Source organism: Indicator indicator, chromosome 12, assembly GCF_027791375.1.
Source record: "Indicator indicator isolate 239-I01 chromosome 12, UM_Iind_1.1, whole genome shotgun sequence".
NCBI classification, from domain to species: Eukaryota; Metazoa; Chordata; class Aves; order Piciformes; family Indicatoridae; genus Indicator; species Indicator indicator.
In genome coordinates, this window is record NC_072021.1 from 25,318,943 (window position 1) to 25,340,467 (window position 21,525).

Genomic DNA, 21,525 nt, shown 5'->3' on the forward strand with positions numbered 1-21,525 from the left:
GGTGATTGCGCGTGGAACCCGCCGGGCGCACGCACTGCCCCGACCGCACCACCGGCCCGCGGGAACAGGGAAAACGCGGGGCGTCCACGCTGCTCAGGGCTGTTCTCCGTGAAGAGAAGGCGGCTCTCCCTGTGCTTGTGCGGCTGCTTCGGTACACGGGCCTCAAGAAGGACCCAGCACTCCACCCGCCGGGACACCCTCCGCCAGCAGCTCCCGCCGGCAGCGGACTGCTGGGAGACCGCTGTCGTGGGGGGGGCGGCGCGTCACCGCCGGTGGCTGAGCTAGTCGCCGGGAAGACGCCTACGGGGCGGGGCTATGTGGATCTCGGCTGAACATTCTGGAGTGGAGGGGAGCGGCGGGGGGCGAGGCGAGGCAAAGCAAAGAAAGGCAAGGCAGCGAGCCGAGCCGAGCCGAGCCGAGCCGAGCCGCGCCGAGCCCAGCCGAGCCCAGCCCCGCTGCCAGCCTTCCCCAGGAGGAGGTGGAGGGGGTGGAGGCAAGGGGAGGAGGAGGAGAAGAGGAGGAGGAGAGAGAGGAGGAGGGAGAGGAGGAGGAGGGAAGACACGGGTGGCGATTGCTGCTGCTGGGCAGAGAGGAGTCGTGCAGGCTGCAGCTGCACTCGGACGCCACATTCCCTCAATACGGGACTGGTGGTGAGGATGAGCGAGAGTTGACCCTGCCGCTGCCGCCGCCTGTGCTGTGAAGTGTCTGCTCCTCCTCCTCCCCTGCTGTGGGTGAACCTGCGCTACGGGCTCTTCACCGACACGGGAGGGGGGGATTGGTTTGTTTGTGTATTTGTTTAAGGCAAAGAGAGAGAAAGCGATAGATCTTCCATCCACTGAAGCACAGTTCACTATGGTCGTACTCGCACTCAGCACTGGAAGCCGGTTGGATTTCGTGTCTCAGTCCAGGGTGTTTTTCTTGCAAACGTTCTTTTGGATTTTATGTGCTACAGTGTGCAAAGCGGAGCAGTATTTCAATGTGGAGGTAAGATCAGCCGTATGCCTGTGCGACCCTGTGTGCTTCCCTTCCCTCCCCCCCCTTTTTTTTTTTTTTTTTTTAATATTCCTGAAATCAGATCAAATGAAATAGCCAGCCAGCCATGTCTTCCAGCAGCCAGGGCATAGGTGTGCGTTGGCTTTCTCTTGGCAGCCGGTAGCTAGCTTCCCTCCCCGAGTTTCTTCGCTTGATGGATGCGTTTCCGTTGGAGCTCCGCTATCCGCGGCAGCACAAAGCGCGATGCTGAATGCTGGAGCAGCTCGGGCCGCCCGCTGCCCGCGCCCACGCCAGACGGGAGACCCTCAGTCCGGGCATTGGGGAAACCCTGGGCGTGGAATATGCACGCAGCTCAGGAAAGGCTCTCTGCATATCCTGGATTTAAGATACCGCTGTGTTGCTGAGTTTGCCCTGCCTTCCGTTTGGGGAATGAATGAAACAACGTTATGGGGACAGGAGGAAGGAAACTTGAGATTTTTGGCACGTTTCTTTCTGGTAGAGTATTTGTCACAATACGATCTTTTTCCCATTTAATCAGAACAAAAAGAGCTGCCACTAGAAACGGTGAAACAAACGTCATAAAGGTGGAACTACAGCACAAAAGTTAGGGGGTGTGGAGAAGCAGGAATCAGAATTTTTCCAAGTGAAATTAAGTGGGGATGACTAGGTAGGGCAAACACTAAGAGGTTACTGTGGCAGTGAGAATTCAGATGACATCCATTTCCGGTCATTTTTCTATACATTCCCAGTTTTCCTTCTTTTTTTTTTTTTTTTTTTTTTTTTTTTTTTTTTTGCATAGTACTGTTTATAAACTAATGTTCCTTTACTGACTTTATCATCTTTGCATATATTCCTTCCTCCTTTTTCTCCCTCCTGCCAAGCCAATTTGTTCTCCTGTGAGCCCTTTTTCTTAATCTGATTATTCCGATATGATGTGTCTATTTCCCTCTTCCTTTCCTTGTCTTCTCCAACTTCTCCATCTTTCTTGTTAGGTGTCTCTTCAATTTATATGGGCGCTTTCAACTTCTGCAACATAATTCTGGTTCTCTGTTAGATCTACGTGTTCCTTCAATTTCTTCTGTCCTTCCAGCCCCTCTTCAAACTTTCTGCTGCACTCATACACAACCCTTACTCGTTTCTGTTTCTAGTCTCTTTCATATCCTGGATTCTCACAATTCTTTCTCTCTGAGAAAAGAAGTCTGTGTCTTTTCTTCCGTCTCGCACATATGCACTTACTTGTTCTGAGCTCTTGTTCTCACTCAGTGACACTCATTCACGCTACTGTCTCTGGCAAGATTGTTCCTGCAGATGCTCCTCTGTTCCTAGACTATCTCCCTTTTTGTCTAAAGTTCTTACTTGTTCTCTCTCTGCCTTATGCAAGATCACCTCAAACACAATAAATTTTTTATTTCCCTATGTTTTCTTTCTTTCTAGCCTTTCCCTGCCTACAGGCATTTTCCCTTGCCACATGCAGTTTTCCTCTCAACAGCACACATCCATGGCTAATCTTTGACTTGTATCTCTACAGAAGGGATTGTCTTTTTACTCCATCATTGTAATCTCTCCTGATTATAAATCCTGCTCTTTTAAAATCCATTGTCTGTGCTTTAGTCAGTTTTGTTTGTTCCTTATCACAGCTACGCAGCTCTGCTTCTCTTTGGTTGGTAGCTCTTTGGGGCAGGACTCGTGTCTTCTTACACGTTTCTATGGTGTGTATAATACTCGACTGGAGGACAACTTTGAGACTTTCACTATATAAATATTAAAATCGCACATTGCAGAGTGCACATTGGAGTTTTATCTTTCTTTTGCTCATGTCCTCAGCTGCCTTCGCTGATGAGCAGGAGAATGTAGCGTGGAAGAGAGGAAGTTGCGCTCTGTATCAACTCCAGGCTTCACAGCCTGGCCCCCTGCAGGGTATGGGGAAGAAATTCCAGCGACAGAACTTTCTCCTCCCACAGTAGTCTGCTTTGCTGGCATCTGGCTCTGCTGGAGAGACAGGCGGCAGATGGAGCTAGTGTGGGAGGAGAAAAAGATTGGTTTAGTCAAGTGGAATATGAACAGGAGGCCAACTCCAGTCAGAAGAGAGGTTTTATGAGGAAAGAAGGGAAACACTTTCATTTTTGCCACCCTTCCCATATGGAAAACAGCACATTTTGAGGGCAAAGGCAATATCGGGAGCAAGAAACTGTTGGATGAAGTAGTGTGTGTGTGTATGTCATGAGGGCACACATTTCTCCCTTTTGAAATATGGCATCTCCTATTCTTCCTCCAAGCCCTTCTGAAGCAAAGTCTGTTGTCATATGCCAACACACCCATTCTCTTTTAGTATTTAGGTCTCTGAGCTGCAGATTGCCTGGTTCCAGGGAATTAGTCTAGTATTCAAGAGCTCTCCTAAAATACAGGATGTGTACCTAGGCAACTGCTTTTGACCACTGTCAGTGACATGGTCCTGGACTAAATGGACCTGAGATTTGCCCCAGAGCACCCACTGCATATTTGCATTGTTTGGACAGAATTGAAAAATCAGCTTTCTTTGTTGGGAACACCAAAGGCTAAGAGCGTGGGAAATTTGAGGCAAAGGGCTTGGCAACAGTATGTATGTATTGTGCTGTACAATCCCCTGTGTCAGCAGAAGTGAATAAAACAGTTGTAACTGATAGTAAATTGTGAAAATAATGGCAAATACTTCTGATGATAGAATAAATTCATGAAGTAGGGTTCAGGAGAGAAGTGCTATATATTTAGTTGAATGAAATGTCACGGAACAAATGCTTAGGATGCTTGGAAAGCAGAATTTTTACTTTTTTTTTTCTTTTTCATTCGCTCTTGTCTCTAAGTACAAATAAGACCTGTTGAACATTATAAAATGTGAAGATAATTTATTTCCTCTTGTTGTTGTATCTCATTTAATTTACATTTCTGATTGATAAGCAAAATCTTTGTAATAATGTTTGATTTTTTGTTTTTGTTTTTTGTTTCAATGCAGTTTTGTTAGGCTGTGAGGGCAATTATTAGGAGGTATTTGTGTAGCTCAAAGGTATTAAATAACCCACAAAGCTGAAGTTTACAAGCTTAAGTGAGCATTGCTGTTCTGTAGAATTCTCTTATTTGGTAAAATTTTCTTTTGAGTAAACACCTAAATGGATGAAGTCCTGAAGCTTTCAATGATAGCTGAGTTGTCCATCTTGAAATGTATTGATGTATGTGGTGTTTAAGGCTATAGACATAGCTGAGCAGTATTCACATCATGGAGAATAGGACTCTGGAAGTCAGTGCACTCTGAGTCAATGAGAGCTTTGTGGTATGACTGCATAAGAGATGATTGTAAACTAAGAGTTAAAGGAATTTATGATGAAGGTAAAGATTCCCATAATCTTATGGGTAGGAAGATCTTAGCATTCATTTTCAACTCTGATTACCAGTGGTATTTTTGTGAGACATTGTTTCTGACATTGTGAGGAAAACTAAGGTCTACTCTGTTATCTTTCTATTCTTAGTGCTGAAATACTGGTTCAAAATGGTAACGTCAGTGAGCAAGTGAGCTAAAGGAAGAATCTGTCAGTGTGGAGTTTTTGTACTAGTTTCAAGTGTATATGCTGGCAGAGGAAACAGCCATTGGTGAGACAGTGAATGGAATAATAGTTATGGAAGGAACATTTTAAATCTAAAATTGAAAACAAGCACACACAAGATAATTTATTACTAAAAAATGATAGAGCAATCAAATTCCATCCTCTACCCCCCACCCTGGTTCATAGTAATAATATCTTGTGTTGCTCAAAGAGAACTCCTTTGTATGTTATTGGGAGTGTCTATAGATGGCCTTTCACAGGTATCATCCATGTAGACTATATATATTTATGTTTTTCCTAAACTAATAGTCTACTGTTTGAGCTGGTATTAAACTGTGAGTTTATCTTCTATTGTAATTAGTTATTTTGTGTATATGTCTAAGTAATAAGTATATATATGTTTAATTTATTATTGAATAGCCAATATAAAATAGTAAACAATATCACCATCTTATTGAAGTGGTTCTTGAAACAAGAATATCTTGGTCAGAAGACACAATCAGTGTGAATCTAAAATAAGATTCATCTCTGGATTCTAATAGTGCCTACTCTTCTGTGAGCAACTGTATCAGCTGGCTATCTGCATAAAGTCTGTTGAGCAAGAGCTTTTTTTAGACTCACACCTAGTTTCATTGACTCTGTAATGTGGGAAACACTAGAGACAAAGCATGCTTCATCATCTCTCTCCTCAAGCTGGCAGTTATGCTCTATTTTCCTTCTTCTAATGCTCAATATATAGACTTGAATCCCTAGGGGAGGTCCTAAATGACTTTTATTTTAGTGTGAGGATCTCCTTAAAAAAAAGTGTTTTCTCCCATTTTCAGAGGTGAGACAGTTAAACTGCATATTGTGGAACAAAAAACAGTGGAATACAAACCTCATTTTCCTCCAGGGTAGTAGGTGGCTGCCAACTCTGTTGTTTTAGTGTGAATAAACTTTACAATTAGCTTCTGAGTCCTGCTGAATGGTAATGCATGACTTTTTCTCCCATAGGCTATGGGTCTTTTAAGCTTAAAACAAGACCAGTTTAATCCTTCAGCTAGCAATTGAAAAGGAATAAACATATGGGAGGGGAAAGCATTTTCCAATATTGCCTTTATACTTTTCAACTAGTGGGCTTGATTGTCAGGTTGGCAAGCACAGCAACAGTTCTTAAATAATTTGCTAAAATGCTGGTGTAAAACTATGGAGAAGCAATTAAAGTAGTTTTGGTATAAATAGTGCTACATGTCGTAAAAAGAATTTGCAAGGTCTTCTGCCTTGCTTTTAGTCGCAGTCAGTATGCATGATTCTCAGTTACTAAAATTCAGAATGTTACCCTTGCCTAAGGTAACAATTAAATTAATCGGATTTTTGTTAGAACAAGAAGTCCAACTGAAATTAGAAGGACGGAGAGGAGTTGTCAAATAAGGTGGTTAATAAAAACATGGAGAAGATGTGATTTATTTCCTATTTGACTTTTGAGGAAATACAAAATCAAGGAAAACATCCTGTAAAGGCTTCTGATGAGGAGAAATCTGTAGATAAGGAAAATAATTAGAAAGTGTTAGTTAAGTGTCTGATAGGCAATGGAACACTTTTCTGTCATAAAAGGCCAGTACCTACTGTACAATGAGGTGGTTCTCATTTGATATGAAGAAATCTATGTGGAGATTTCTAACTGTCAGAGTTCATTCTCTGCTGTAAATGCAACAATAATTCCTGTTCACAAAAATCGCAGCAGGTCAATTTAATATTGCAAAATATGAGATTATTTTGAGCTAGTAATGAAGTTTATTTTGCTCAGAGACAGATTGAAAATATGGTCCCAGTTCTTATGAATTCAAAATTGTCATAGTATGTTAGAACTTAGGTGCACAATGTATTTGTTTTTGTTATGCCATGTTATGTTATTATAGTTTGTCTTACTTTCTGTTTTAATTCCTTGACTGTTTAGTGTTTAAGCATCATGGCTATTAGTGGCTCTCAATTCTACTAAAGAAAAGAATTAAAATGGTTAAAAATAGAAGATTTATGTGATCACCTTATGTAGTAAAAGATACACCTACCAAAACAAGTATTCCTAATGTCTTCTGACATGAACTCTTGCTAAAATAAATACACAGTTTATTAGACCACCAAAACCTCCTGAATAATGCAAGCTCTCCCCCTACCATTATTGAGGAAACCAAATGTAGAAGTCCTGTGTAACCACTCTTTGTTTTTTTCAAAGTGTTCTTTAACTGGTTTAAGATTTATGCTGCTCTTTGTCAGTTTTATTTGAATCCATCTCAAAGGTCAGTGCTTGCTCTAGGCACCACAGCTCTGCTTATACACTCAGCAAGACTGACTGGCAAGAGTTTATAAAGATAGAATGTAGTATTATATAGATTTTAAAAACATTTCAAACTACATTTGTTTTCAATGTTCTAAAGTCTGTCTCATCCTTCTACTACTGAATGTTCATTTTGTGGAGTTAAACACTGGAGGACTTTGTGTTGATGCTTTCTGAAGGTCCTTAAAGTAACAATGTAGCTTTTTTAGAATTTTGTTTTTATTATCCTATTTACATGGCTTGATTCTTCTCACCTTTCTGTTTTGGATTCCAGTTTATTGTCTAACCAGTTCACTATCCTCAAACTACACGATTGACCATAATCTAAAAGAGCAGATTGAACCTGTTTAAGTTGTTATCTATGATATGTCAAGTGATAGATTTGGTTTCATTTTGTATGAGGAAGACCAGGATTAGTGCTGCAAACATGATTTTAGCTGGCACTGAAATGGATTTGAAAAATAATTATGATTAGAGCTTTATCCTTTAAAGAGAGGTCATGCTATTTGTAACCTTTATTTATTGGTTGCCTGGCAACTGTTCATTCATGTTCCTGCTTATCATCATTCATTATAAGCGTCTTTGCTATACAGTAAGAGCAATTAAGTGGTAACAATTTATTGCTTGGTGAATTAAAATTGACACGAATTACAGAACTAAAAAAAAAAAATAATAATTTTGTAGTTTTACTTATTATCCAAAACTGTTGGTACAGTGTTTCTCTACTTATTATCAGCTGGTTTATACCAGCTGAGGAGTTATCTGTACTTCACCTCTGATCATAATGTTCCTAGCATACCTTTTGAGGTATTACAGCACATAATTAAATTAGAGGTTTATTCAGGTGTTTTTGTCATGCTTAAAATCTCCTGTTAATTTCAAGATCAAGGCTTCAGAGGGTGAGGAAACTTATCCTCTGTTGATTTCAATCCTTAGCATTAGGCAATCCAATCTCAAGTGCTGAGGCTTGAACGTAGTGTTGGGAAAGGGTTTTAAAATTTTGGGCTCACAACTGCTGTGACAGGGGATGAGGAGCTGAAGCAGTGAGTCACAATAGCTCTGTCGAACATTAAAGCCACTTGATGCTTTCTCTCTGTAGAACAGTAGTAGGTTTAATTACACTGTGAGAAAACATTCATAAAGCATATTATTTGACAACTGGTTTGTAACTGCAGATGAAAAATATTTTGCTTTTTGTATTAATTCTGTATGAATCATATCATGATTGACTGGGGCCCGAAGAGGTGTGGTGAATGGCTGGCACCGAGTTACTAGTGGTGTCCCCCAGGGTTCAGTACTGTTCAGTGATCTGGATAAGGGGATTGAGTGCATCCTCAGTAGGTTTGCACATGACACCGAGCTGGGTGCCTGTGTCGATCTGCTAGAGGGTAGGGAAGATTTACAACAGGATCTGGACAAATTAAACAGATGGAGAAAGGCTAATTATATGAAGCTCAGCAAGACCAAGCACCAGGTCCTCCACCTGGGTCACAACAACCCCATGGTAAGCTTGGGGATGTGTGGTTGGAAAGCTGTGACTTGGAGAGGAACCTAGGGGTATTGGTTGACCGTCGACTAAATATGAGTCAACAGTGTGCTCAGGTGGCCAAGAGATCCAGTGGCATCCTGGCTTAGATTAGAAACAGTGGCCAGCAGGAACAGGGAGGTGATCATCCCCCTGTACTCGGCACTGGTGAGACCACACCTCAAGTACTGTGTTCAGTTCTGGGCCTTTCACTACAAGAAGGATGTTGAGGTGCTGGAGCATGCCCAGAGAAGGGCAATGAGGTTCATGAAGGGCCTGGAACACATGACCGACGAGAAGCATCTGAGGGAGCTGGGGTTGTTCAGTCTGGAGATGAGGACGCTGGGGGAAGACCTCATCAGTCTCTACCAACTACCTGAAGGGAGGTTGAAGTAAGGAAGGGGCCAGCCTCTTCTCCTTGGTGTCAAGAGACAGGAGTAGAGGAAATGGTTTCAAGCTGCACCTGGGGAGGTTTAGGCTGGATATTAGGAAATATTTCTTCACGGAGAGGGTTATCAAACATGGGAATCGTCTGCCCAGGGTAGTGGTAGGGTCAGCGTCCCTGGAGGCATTTAAGCAGTGTGTGGACCTGGTGCTGAGGGACATGACTTAGTGCTGAACCTTCAGTGCTGGGGACTGGATGATCTTTGAGGTCTCTTCCAACCGGATGTATTCTGTGAGCCTTGTGTAGAATAGGACAATTGTGCTACAGAGTATTTGTACAAATTGTCTCTGTACTGTGGGAAAAATATTGGAACAAATTCCTTCTGGGTCCATCTTAAAAGAACATCTGTCACTGCAGGACCAGGGTGGAGGTAGATCTGTCTTTCTGCTGTTACCTCTTGGCAGCAGTGGCTTTGCCTCTATGCTGGATGGCTCAGAGCCTGGGGAAAGAATGACCCCGTAGGACTGACTCCTCCTGTTTTCAGCTTCTGATTATGTTAACTCACCAGTACTCTTCATACCATACCATGGTTATGGGAAACAAAGTAACTGCTGTAAGACAAATCAATTAATTATCGATTTTCACCAGCTTTTCCCACTCGCACGATATGTCTGTAGCAGCTGATGATGCTGTTACGTGTTTTTTCCTTTTGCAAAACATCTGAACTGGTTTTACAGTTGTATAGATAGTTTGAAAAGAAATGCTAACTTCAGAAGATTTGGTTTTGAATATTTTTTTCCTCACGATCTTGTAGAGAAACAGTTGTTTTAATTCATTGGTCCTGTTGATTTTTGCTGACACATAATCACATTTCCATTTACAAGTGTGAAATACAGGTTGGCAAGGGGGAGACTTACCTTTCTGGAAAATTACCAGCTGAAAGGCAGATAGAAAATTATCAGTTTCTTTAAAATCAAAACAGAAAAAATAAAAAAGAAAAGAATAAAAGCATCCCTTAAAAGGGAAGGAAGATACTTCTTTTAAATCTATCAGTGGATATTTACAAAGTGTACCAGAAAAGAAATTGTTTCCTTTTTGTACTGCATCCGGATGCAAAGGTGATGATCCTGTCCTATTTTTCTTTCTTACCTCAGATGTTGGTTGTGTGATGTGCTTCTAGGAAATTGCTTTGACCCACTGTCTTTGCAGAGAAATTAACAGATTGTGTTTGTCCACATGTCATGGTTTATGTGCTGTACAGAATAGTAATAGTGCTTTCAATTGCAAGTAAAATAAATCCTCTGTCTTTCATACAATAAAATCTATTATTATTACTGGAAGTAGTAGTATTATATTACTAGCTCTACAGCATGATTTTTTGTCCTGGCAAGTACTCACTACTTTTATATATTTTTAAGAGTAAAACCAAACAACCCGTAGCACAGGACTGAGTTCCATTTTTCAATTTCCCTTATTGATTATGAAGTGCTGGATTCTGATACTTTTGTCCTTCATTACTCATACCTGGCATGTCAGCTTTGGATAGAGCTTTATTATTTCTTTCTCTGCTGCATGTATTTGTAAATGTGTAGAAAGAAGGAGGTGATGTCAGTGCCTGAGGTATTGTGCTGCTGGACTGGAGATCTGGGTTGTGTGTCTGATTCCATCATGGATCTTCATACCGATCACATAACTTATCCATATTTGTAAACTTGCTTGCACAAATATGAATTGGACTAATTGAAGAGTATTTTTTGCTTTTCCCCATACATGTCAAGAACAATAGATGCCAAATAAAAGAGCCAGAAATATGTCTTCATCATTCACTGTTTCACTTTTTTTTGGTAAAAAGTAGTAGAGGGATAGAATAAAATTAAAATGCAGCATTTCAATTTGATCATCTGCATAAGCATTCAAGCATTTCAGAGAATCTGAAAACTGCATGTATACCTCTTCAGACTGCACTGGTTTTTCAGTTGAGTTTAGGTTGTGGTTTCTTTCTTCCAAATGGAAATACCAGAACTTGGTGGAGAAGGTTGTCAGTTGGATTATGTGAAGGATGTCATTAGCTAAGTGAAGACAGAGTATCACGTTCGCTTACAGAATGAAAGTTTGAATAACAGTTTTTGTTACCCAAATACAAGACCAAATAGTCTGCTTCAAAATGTATTTAAATAAATCTAGGAGTCTTAACAAGTAAAATGGATTTTGGATCAGCTTGTAACTGTTACACAATGCAAAATCAATGCGTTTTTGAATGAATGTACATATTAAATAAGTAAATTGTTCCACAAATGTTCATGTTGCTTTGTCATCACAGTACCTTTTCTGTTTGAATATTTGTGGATTTTTATGAAATAAAATGAAAGATTTGACTTTCACTGCTCCAGGTTTTATTGAGTTTTTTATTAGACACCACTAACAGGCAGACATGCTGCTCACATGCCCTGGATGTTAAAAGCTTAATGGTAGGAGGATGAGGCACAAGGGAAATAAAAGATTTGCTATGCCGTTAAGTATGATAGAAGTGGAAAGTGAATTTTGTTTTTCAGGGTTTCTGTACCATGAGTCCACCCTATGACCTACCTTCTTCTTTCCATTTTCCTGCCAACTTTTTGTTGCTTTCTTTCTTATTTTAATTTTTCTTTCCTTTCTTTTCTTTCTCTTCATCTTGTCTTCCTACAGACCATTGCCTGTAGTCCAGGAAAATCATCAATCTTTATTGAACCATAGAATCAGGGATACTAGACATTGGGAAAACTTGTCAAGAGCCTATTTCTCTGCCAGTGCAGCATATAGTAAGGCATATTTACTGGAGTTTGTCAGGTCAGGTTTTAAAATCCACAGTGCGAGACTTACAAAATTGGAATTGAAAACAAAAACCTGGTAAAAGTACAGTAGGGAAAACTACAGTGGAGAAATTCTTTGCAACAGACTTTTCTTTGGCTACTGGCAACAGTTTGAAACTGACAGGTTCTGACAGGAAGTGATGTCTTCTATGTTCCAGAGTGGTAAGAGCTGCTTATGAGCATAGGTGGCATGCATTGGTTGTTAATTCAGTGTATTTCTTTGACTTTACAGAATTAGAAATAGGGGAAGGACAGACAGAAATGATGGGTGGATTTAAATTTACACTTCATTTGAAAATCTTTATTGCAGTGGAAATGAACTAACACTGACTGGTTTTAAAAGATATGCTGATGTGTGTGGATTGCTGACACTGTCTCACTCGACTAGTTGATGATGATTTTCTCAAAGTAATATGCCTTTATGCTTTGTTGTATTTAAGTATTACTACCTGGTGAATAAAATCTGGTATTAATAGCAATGTTATGGGGATCTAGTGATTGTGCTCTATTAAAAAATCTTATTCTGGAATTTCATTTTTAGAATTTACATCATTAACATGATCATAAACATAGACTTAAATATGCTCATGACACTTGCACGTAAGGGCTATCATAATGTCCGTGCTTTGCAAATTATTTCACACTGGTGAAACAAGGGTCTCAAGATATTTTACATGGTGAAGATTGAATTTGTTTGCTGGTATACATCCTGGTGATGAGATTTGTGCAGGATGATTTGCATGAGGGATACTTTCAAGCAAGTGGACAAGCTGCAGGCTTAGATTGGGAGCAAGATTCAGTTTGAGAGAGCAGTACTTAAATTTAGGTGTTCAGCTGTTCTGTACATGTTTCAAAAGTATTAATAACAGTCTACTCCCTGAAGTCAATGAAACAGACTAATTCAGCCAATCAACCAGTTAATGTTTGTATCAGAGCTGAATCTTGTTTTCTGGACTCTACTGTTAGTATTGACTAAGTAGTGTGATTCAGTAGCTTACGTATAGGCATCCAGCACCATGTAAGGTGCTCTTAGCCAAGGTCTGCACAGGGGTGGCAGAAATAACATGGGACCTACAAAAGCTTCATCTTTTTAGGCTAGCAAAAGGAGCCCAGGCTATGTGTCCTTAGACATCCTAGATGACATTAGACACTTCTGTTTAGGTAACTAAATCCAGTTCCCAATTTTAAGGGATGGTGGAGGGTGTTGAGACACCTATATCAATGGAGCTCCCCCAGGTAGACACTGGCATTCAGATACTGCAGTTTGGGATTGAATCTCTTCCCTTGCAGTGGTCTTGGTACCTGTTGCTGTTTAGGCCCTGTGGTCTGTTCCATTTGGCCACTACATAATGTTCCAGGACAGCATGGGCTGCCTAAAGACCTGATGATATATCTGCCATGCTGTGGATAATGTAGATCAGCTCAGATCACACCAGACCCCTGTACTTCTGACCAAACAAAAACCAGAACTCCATTTTTATGGTACTACAATTTCTACCCGACCACTCTGATGCCCTGCACATTACTAAATGCATTTATACCTTAGCATAAGAGGCTGACACTTCCTTACATCTTTAGATCTCATGTATTTTAAATATTTAATTAGTGATATAAAGAACACAAAATTTCTCTACTGGCAACAAAGCAGTTTTGCCTTCAGTCTTAATGAGACCAGGATTGGGCCTGTTTAAATCTGTATAAAACATATTACCTAACTTACAGTAAGTACTTTTGGCACATTTATAAACTCAGTGCTTCTGACTGTTTTTTGATGCCTTACTAGAAACGATTTTAATGAATCCTAAACATACAAACCTCTAAACAGCTGTTTTATGCCCTTGAGGGGAAAGAACAGCATGGTAAGCAGTTTTATAAAAAGCCAATAATTAGAAAATATATTTTAGAAAATAAACTTGCTAAATGTCTGTTGTCTGATAGACAATCCTCAAGAAGGTAGAAATGAAAATGACATTTTGATGATTTATTTGGGTAAGACCCTAAGCCCTCAAGTGCAATTATCTATGTTTTCAAGTACTTTTGTTACGTAAAGTAAAATGTAGATTAATTCAATGGATGTTTGCATTTCTGTGTTAATTCCAGAATTTGGATCTCATGATAGGCAGGTATGTTATTTCATTGATTTATTTACATCACTTGCCTTAGGTCTTCAGAACTGTGAAATGAAGAATAAGAATGAGTGTTATTAGCCATCTTATAGGTTGGCTTATCTACCTAGTCATAAGTCTAAACTTTTAAATAACTCAGTATACTACCTGATAGATGAGTTTTCTGATGTCATGTCATTATAGAGAGTTTAGAGCTGCTGTTGAGTTTTAGGTTGCATTTCAGAATGAAGAGTGATATATCTGCAATCTGTTATTCCAGAAGAGCTTCCTTTGTAATATTTAGCTCTACTCTATTGTTTTGCACTGACAGGCTCATGTAGAGAAAAAAAACAGTATTTTAGTTCCTTTGTGAATAATCCCATCATTTTTCCTGGCTGCCAAGAGAATTCACTTTTTGTCCCAGCAGTCAGATAAAGACAGAGTCATTGTTCTTCGTAGATTAATTGCTAAGATGCCTTTTTCACTGAGATATTAGGGAATTTTTCTCTACATGCAAGATCTTTCTAAGGAGGTGGTGTCAATTTAATTTGGACCAAAAGATTTGGATTCTATAGAAATACGTTCTTTTAGCTTCACTCAAAATAAAAATTCTGTTTCATTAAAAGGGTTTTATAATGTCTGCGAATATTGTCTCCCTTCTCTACATTTTCAGCAGCAGAGGAAATGATTCTTAATGGGAAACTAAGCTTTGAAAATGTTAGAACAATACAATTTTTTTAGGTTAGGAGTGACTAAGGCCAGGAGCAACTATATAGTTTTTAACTTGTTAACCTGTTTTTAACCAGCTCTAATACAATAGAGAGATTCATCATGCCCATTAGCTATAGCATGGTAGCTAGAAAAGAACACAGTGGGACTTTAAATGCCCTAAAAAGCAAGGACTTTGTTGCTGTTAATGTGTTTTTTAAGGTAATACACTTCATGTGTAGTGGTGTAAAATTGTGTAATGGTTTTTGGTAAAGCAGCTAATGAAAAATAAAAATTGGTTATTGCTATCCTTTGGAATAAAGAACTCATAGATTTGTTGAAAGAAGTTAGCAGCCTTCAGATTTATATAGAAATGGGGAGTATAAATATTCTTTTGCTCTATGCTTGCCTGTTTTGAAGCTCATACAATGCCCATGTTTCAGTGATAAGAAGAAACTAATTAGAGATGGGAATATGAAGGGATCTATTTTCTTTTACATAACTGTTATGTGTTTACTTGTGTATTTATTATGCTAGCAAGGTACCTGATCTAGTGTTCTTGATTGGAAAAAATGATGAGATTCATGAGATTTCAATCCACTCCAGTCTGTTTCAAATGCACTAAATTGCCAAACATTTTAACTGAGTGGATTGAAAGTATTTATATATGTGTTAAATACAGAAGGTACATTTTGATGTGGAAATCCATAAGGCTAACCTGTGCATTATGGATAAATGGTACAAAAGGAAGTGGAGATACCTGATTTATGTGAAAACTGAATTTTGTAGTTACAAGGAAGTTTTAAATCATTAGAGAAGTGATATTCTTGAACCACTTTTCCAGAAAGAGTATTAGAGAGGTGATGTAGAGGAGAAAAAGACACCTTAGGAGAAATGTGGTTAATGAAAGGGTTACATAGTATCACTTGTCTCAGCAGCAGTAATGGACTGGATTTGTTCCTTGTCCTATGCTCTCAGTCTAACTGTAATTATCCTCATTCAGTGAAGCTGATGGCTCTACTGACAGCCATTGACTGTAATGTTTATTCTTCTGCATTACTCTGTCTGCATTGAGAACTCTGTAGCTATTGTATTAGACTGAAAATGTGGACTATATTGTATCAATTGAGTTCTCCACTTCATTGCTTTTTGTGGCTTACACTATTCAGACACCGTGTGTGGAAGTCTCTTTTTTCCAATAACATTTAATTGAATGCTGACAATCATGAATAAGGCTTGTGGAACCAACCAGGGTGATATGAAAATTATAAAAAGGCTTTTGGAATATTTCTGTTTGTCTTCTCTAGGTTCACATTTTTATGACTTTTTTTTGCTCTGATGCAAGAATGCGAAATTCACAGTTAAGAAATGGAATGTTTTCATTCTGTCAAGTAAGCCAAGTCCTTAGAAAACACCAAAGTTTTAAGATTAAAACTATGAAGCACTAACTGCAGTGCTCACTTCATACCTCTTTTCAGTTTTGATTTTCTTCAAAATTGTATTTGCTGCTGGTTTTGCTGCTGTTAAAACTTGCCACTTCAGAAGGTTGAAGTACTTCTCCCTACTGACACTGGTTTTTACTATATGATGACCACTAACATTCTGCAATTTGTATAACATCATTGAACTGTTTAACAGTGGCTGGCTGATCTTGTGCATTACTATTTGCTTCACTATGGGAGAAGTTTAAGTTACGTTCTACAACTTAGCCACTGACTCTTTGCAGCAGAAGGGACTAGGGAGTTCTCCAGGAATTTAGGTTTTATTTTCACAGGTACTGCGACTTCTCTGATAGGAGAAGAAAACCATGGATTTTATTGCTTTTAAACTAAGTCTGTGACTTGTATTCTCAACTCTGTAATTTGTAGCATCTGTGAGAGGTAAAGAGAGTTGTGAGCTACAACAGATGTCCTAGAGTATATTACAATACCAATATCAGGAGTGACGTACTTTTAGTTACAAACTAACAGTAACTTGTGAACTGAGGAGATTGATTTTTAAAATAGTAGGTAAATAACATAAATGCATTTTTAGATGAGTAGTTAGATAATATAAATCTTCCCTCCTTCTATGTAATCAGATATTCTTTCTATTCTTTTATTTTGCTGTTTTATTTCATTTTACTTTGATTGAGATACATGGAATTAAAGGAGACAGCACTGTTTACTAGCTGACCACTTAGATAGTATTTTCATAAGAAAAATGCCAGTGATTGATACATACTCAATGGATATTGATTGGAGGGGAGGGTGACACAACATGATGGACAGCTGACTGCCTAACAATAGAGATTTAAACTTCAGAATTCCCATAGTGATTGACTTCATTCATGAGTCGGGAGCTGAACATCAGCACGAAAGACCTGACAACAAGGATTCTGCTTGTTCAAGAATACACATAGGGAGTTCAAGATTATTTTAACCACATTTATCTATAATGTTGGGCGTTTTATGTCATCCACCATGTTTCTTTCCTCTGATTGCTTGGGTAGAAAGGAGACAACAAGTAAGGTATTTCAAAGTAAGAGCTAAAGAGAAACACCTGGTTGTATGTCAGATAAATGCAGTGAATGGAGTGGCTCTTGATTCTGAAAGAACAGAGGAGGTAATCCCTTCAGGCATTGCTCTTTGCTTGTATCCCTTGAGTTCACTGTGAGTTTCAAGTTATAATACATGGATTTATGCTGAGTGAACAGAATTTTGGAAGATTTTGAAAGACATCTGGCTGTGTTTATGTATAATATATTAAAATAATAGAAGTGCTTGTCTTGGTTTTGATGGGACATAATCCTACGTCAGCTATGGGCTGCAGGCTGTTAGTGGTTCTGAGTCAGCCAGAACAGCTGACTGCAGTTGGCTACGGGTGTTTCCCAGTCTGTGAGCATCACCACTCAGTATAAATGGGCAAGTTTGCCAAAGAGATGTTGATTGGGTTCCTCCTGAATCTTCTTGTCTTTTCTCTCTTGCTCTGGAAGGCTACCTTCGTGGATACTGTGACTGCTCTACTGTTGCTGGGCTGAGTATAACTTTATAGATCTTTTATTGATTGTAGTACCTGCTTGATTATTTTGTTTTCATTTCAAGCTGTGAACTGTTTCTCCTTTTCTTGATTATCCTTTTCTGCTGGGGAGGGGTCATCATGTAATAGAGAAACTGCTATAATTTAGCCCTAGATATGGGCTAAATAGAGGCACTGCTTTTGTAGGTTTACTGGAGAGCTGTATGTGAAAGTGTCATTACAGTTGTTGCATTACAGATGTGACTGGTCTAAGTCTTCAGTATCTTTAATTATGCTGGAAATTTCTATCAAGGAGGACAAACTGAAAAAAAAAATCATGAACTTTCATGTCATGTGGAGCTTCTGTCTCTTTCACCTGATGATTTTCTTGATGAAAGATACTAAACTAATGCCAAGTTAATTTGGAGGAGTTGAGTTTGAAGATAACCCATCACTTTTCAGAAAGTTTAAAATTCAGTATCAGCATAACTCTGTATTAGTAAGCTAAGCAACACCAGAGAAGTCTTCAGGCTCTAAACTCACCTATTTATGCAGCCTAATTATTTCTGGCATTGTGTCAGTGTGGACCAGTTAGCACTCTTACTGACCAGGGACAAGTTCCTGAAGGATTTGACTTCAGGCACTCTGTGTATTTAACAGTGTGGAGGTGAGCTGTTACACTGGTAATACCCTCAGTCACAATTCAGTTATCAGTATTTTTTTTTTTTAATTGGTGAGTGTTGCTAAATAAAGTGATCCTGACTTTTCCCTCTTGGTGACTCGTTCCTTCAGTTTGGTGCTTTCTGGGACTCTTAAGGAAGAATGCCATTGAGAATTTATTGGAACTGTAGTTATGGGAACTGAGCTGGAAGGATCAACTTATATGCTAGCAGCTCTCTGAACTGCTGTAGTAGCAGTGATCTAGAATTATAAGCCTTTAAGACCTCATTCAGGGTAGTACTTGGATGAGGGAAAATGATCCTTCTCTCTGCTCTTTTCCTTTGTGTTTCTCTTTATAAAGCTCAGCCTGGTACCTAGCAGAGGGTATTAGCCTTGTTCTTTGAAAGCATGCTGTTGAGAACTGTTTAGGGCAGCTAGACTGTTCAGCCTCTTGAAGAGGAGAAAGCCCAGAGTGGCTTTTTGCCATTGACATTATTAGCCTCCTATGATACTCTGTGGAACACTCTCTTCAGTATAAACTGCATAAACAATCAAGCTATTGATACCTATTGTGTTTTCTCTTGATCTAACACACTCCATTCCTGTTTTGTGACCCACTTAATCTCTGTGAGCAAATTCTCTCATCTAAGACCCTGTAGATGAAACTGCTGTCTGATGTAGAATTAACTGATTTGAAATGGAGATAAAATGTTCATTGTGTCACATTTATCTGTCATATCAGGAATGCATACAGTAAATTTGCCATGTGTAGCTTGTTTGAGTTACTGTCTGGACTGCGCAGCATACAGTTTGAAAGGTTTGTAAATGAGGCCATAACCAGCATTTCCAATTTCTGTTCTAAAAGTGAAGTCAGAGTTACTGGATTGCAGTTCTTCAGATCCTTCCTTGTTCTGTATGTAAATATAGTTGTGACAATATAACATGGTGCTTCCTCCCCTGCCCCCCCTTTTAACTTCTTTATTCTAAGTAGAAAAAAGGATATTGAAAATACAGCAAGATTAATAACAAAGAAATTCTTACAGTGAAATTGTCCTGACTGAACTGAATGTATTTTACTCTGACCTGTGCATGGCTGTGGTTTCACTTGGAGCACTGCTCTTAAAGCTTTCAGTTCAAGTTTAAGGGGATGATGTCTGAAGCTGTGGAATCCCCTGTTGCCAACTAGAACATTGCATGTTGCTTTTGCTCTCAACTCTTCACGTGCAGGATTAGCTCTTGCAACAATCAGTGCTATTGATTGAACACTGTAGACTATGGATAACTGTAATTTAGGGAAGTATTGCTTGCAGGATGATAGTGTGGCTGATAATTTTGCAGAGATATCTCTTGTATGCTTGGCAAAGTAGCTTCAAGTTTTTAAAACTTAATTTACTTAGAAAAATGTTACAATAAAACAGCAAATAAGGCAATGCAGATGGAGATGTAGCTAAGGATCCTTTGAATACATTGTCTGACAACTGTTGACGTAGTGCCTCAGTTTAAACCACTTACAGCAAAGTGACAAATTACTATCAATATATTTAACTTCCCTGTCTGTACCAGGTAGATATATATCAGAATACTAGAAACATTTTTCTTGTTTCATCCTGATGTAAAATGAAGACATAATTTCTGCATCAACTTGAAATCATTCTCAGAATTAGTACTAGCAGAACGTGGTATAAATATTGCTACTTTGTAGCTGCTTTTCTTGAATTGCATACTTGAGTTATCTGCACTTCCCTTCCACATGAAGGAGATGAGTACGAGATGAATTGCCCCACTGCTACCCCATTGGCATTAGCGGTGTTACATGTCCTTTCTCCGGCCAAGGATCGCAGGATGTTAGGGTTGGAAGGGACCTCCAGAGATCATCTACTCCAACCCTGCTGCCAGAGCAGGACCATAGAATCTAGCACAGCTCATCCAGGAATGCATCCAGATGGGTCTTGAAAGTCTCCAGTGAAGGAGACTTCACAGCCTCTCTGGGGAGCCTGTTCCAGTGTTCTGCAACCCTCACAGTGAAGAAGTTCCTCCTCATATTGAGGTGGAACCTCCTGTGCTGCATTTTATATCCATTGCCCCTTGTCCTATCACAGGGTGCAACTGAGAAGAGCCTGTCCCCTCCCTCTTGACACCTAGCCCTCAGATATTTGCGTATCAAGTGAAGTGTTTCTTTTAAAAATAGGAGATTCTTGTATGTCGTTAAGGTGACATTAGATCTGTGATACTGTTTGTGATAAGCCAGGGATATCTGTCCTGCAGTACAGAGTGAAACACAGGTAGCTTCAAACTATTGTTGATCCTACCTGCTATGCCTGCTAGGTAAACATACTCAACTGTCATATATTGGTATGACCACTGACCCCCAAAATCCTCACACCCAAAGACAGAAAATTAGTATCTGTATGAGTAGAAGTAGGGGAGATCTGTTAACTGGGAAATCAATTTTCCTGTATTTAATCTTGCTAGTCAGCCTAGCATTTTGTTAACTCATATTCATGGATTAACCCAAGTATGCAAGTTGAGCCCCACACAACCTCTCACTCACTTCCCCACAGTGGGATGGGGAGGGAATTGGAAGGGTAAAAGTAAGAAAACTCTTGAGTTGAGATAAACTTAGTAGGTAAAGTGAAAGTTGCATGCAGTAGCAAAGCAAACCAAGAAATTCATTCACTAGTTCCCATGGGCAGGCATCCCACCTATGTCCCATCCCAAATTTTTCTGTAGCCCCAGCCTACTTGCTGGAGTGGTGTGAGGAGTGGAGAAGACCTTGACTCTGTGTAAGCTTTACTCAGCAATAACTAAAACTTCCTTATGTTATCAAAGCTGTTTTCTTGACACATCCAAAATATGGTGACAGATTGCCAGTCTGAGATCTGTTTATTACCACCCTCTAGGTACAGCATGTTAGCCAGTTCCCCACCCACTGCACAGACCACTTGTCTAGGTCATAGTGTGTCAGTTTTTCAAGGAGCAAGCTATAAGACTGTCAAAAGCCTTGGAGAGACCCAGGTAGGCAATGTCTGCTGCTTGGCCTGTATCAGCTGATCATGTCACCTTGTCATAGAAGGCAATCAGGTTTGTCAAGCACAACTTGCCCCTCTAAAATCCATGCTGGGTTTTCCCTATCACCTTCAGTTTACTTGTAATAGTCCCCAGGAGGATTTGCTCCTGGGATTGCCATTAGGCTATTGGGTCTATAATTACCTGGGTCTTCCTGGGAACCCATTTTGTAGATAGGGGTAACATTAACCTACCCGTTTAGGTGTAAGTGGAATGTTTGATAAGTTGGTCTCTGCAATTTAAAGGCACACTGCAATACTTCATGCTTGTTGATAATAGTACGTTTATTCTAGCCTTGTGAAACTTCAATAGACTTCTGACAGAAGTATGGATTCCTATTTTGTCAAA

At 39.5% G+C, this 21,525-nt stretch overlaps 1 protein-coding gene across 1 annotated transcript in view; it reads left to right on the plus strand.

The window, feature by feature from the left end:
- The first annotated feature begins 852 nt into the window (after positions 1–852).
- The window catches only part of MMP16 (matrix metallopeptidase 16), a 163,922-nt gene continuing 143,249 nt past the window's right edge, over positions 853–21,525 (plus strand). The window contains exon 1 of the mRNA XM_054385354.1: positions 853–984. Within this exon, the coding sequence (XP_054241329.1) occupies positions 853–984 (132 nt within the window). The remainder of the gene's footprint in view (positions 985–21,525) is intronic.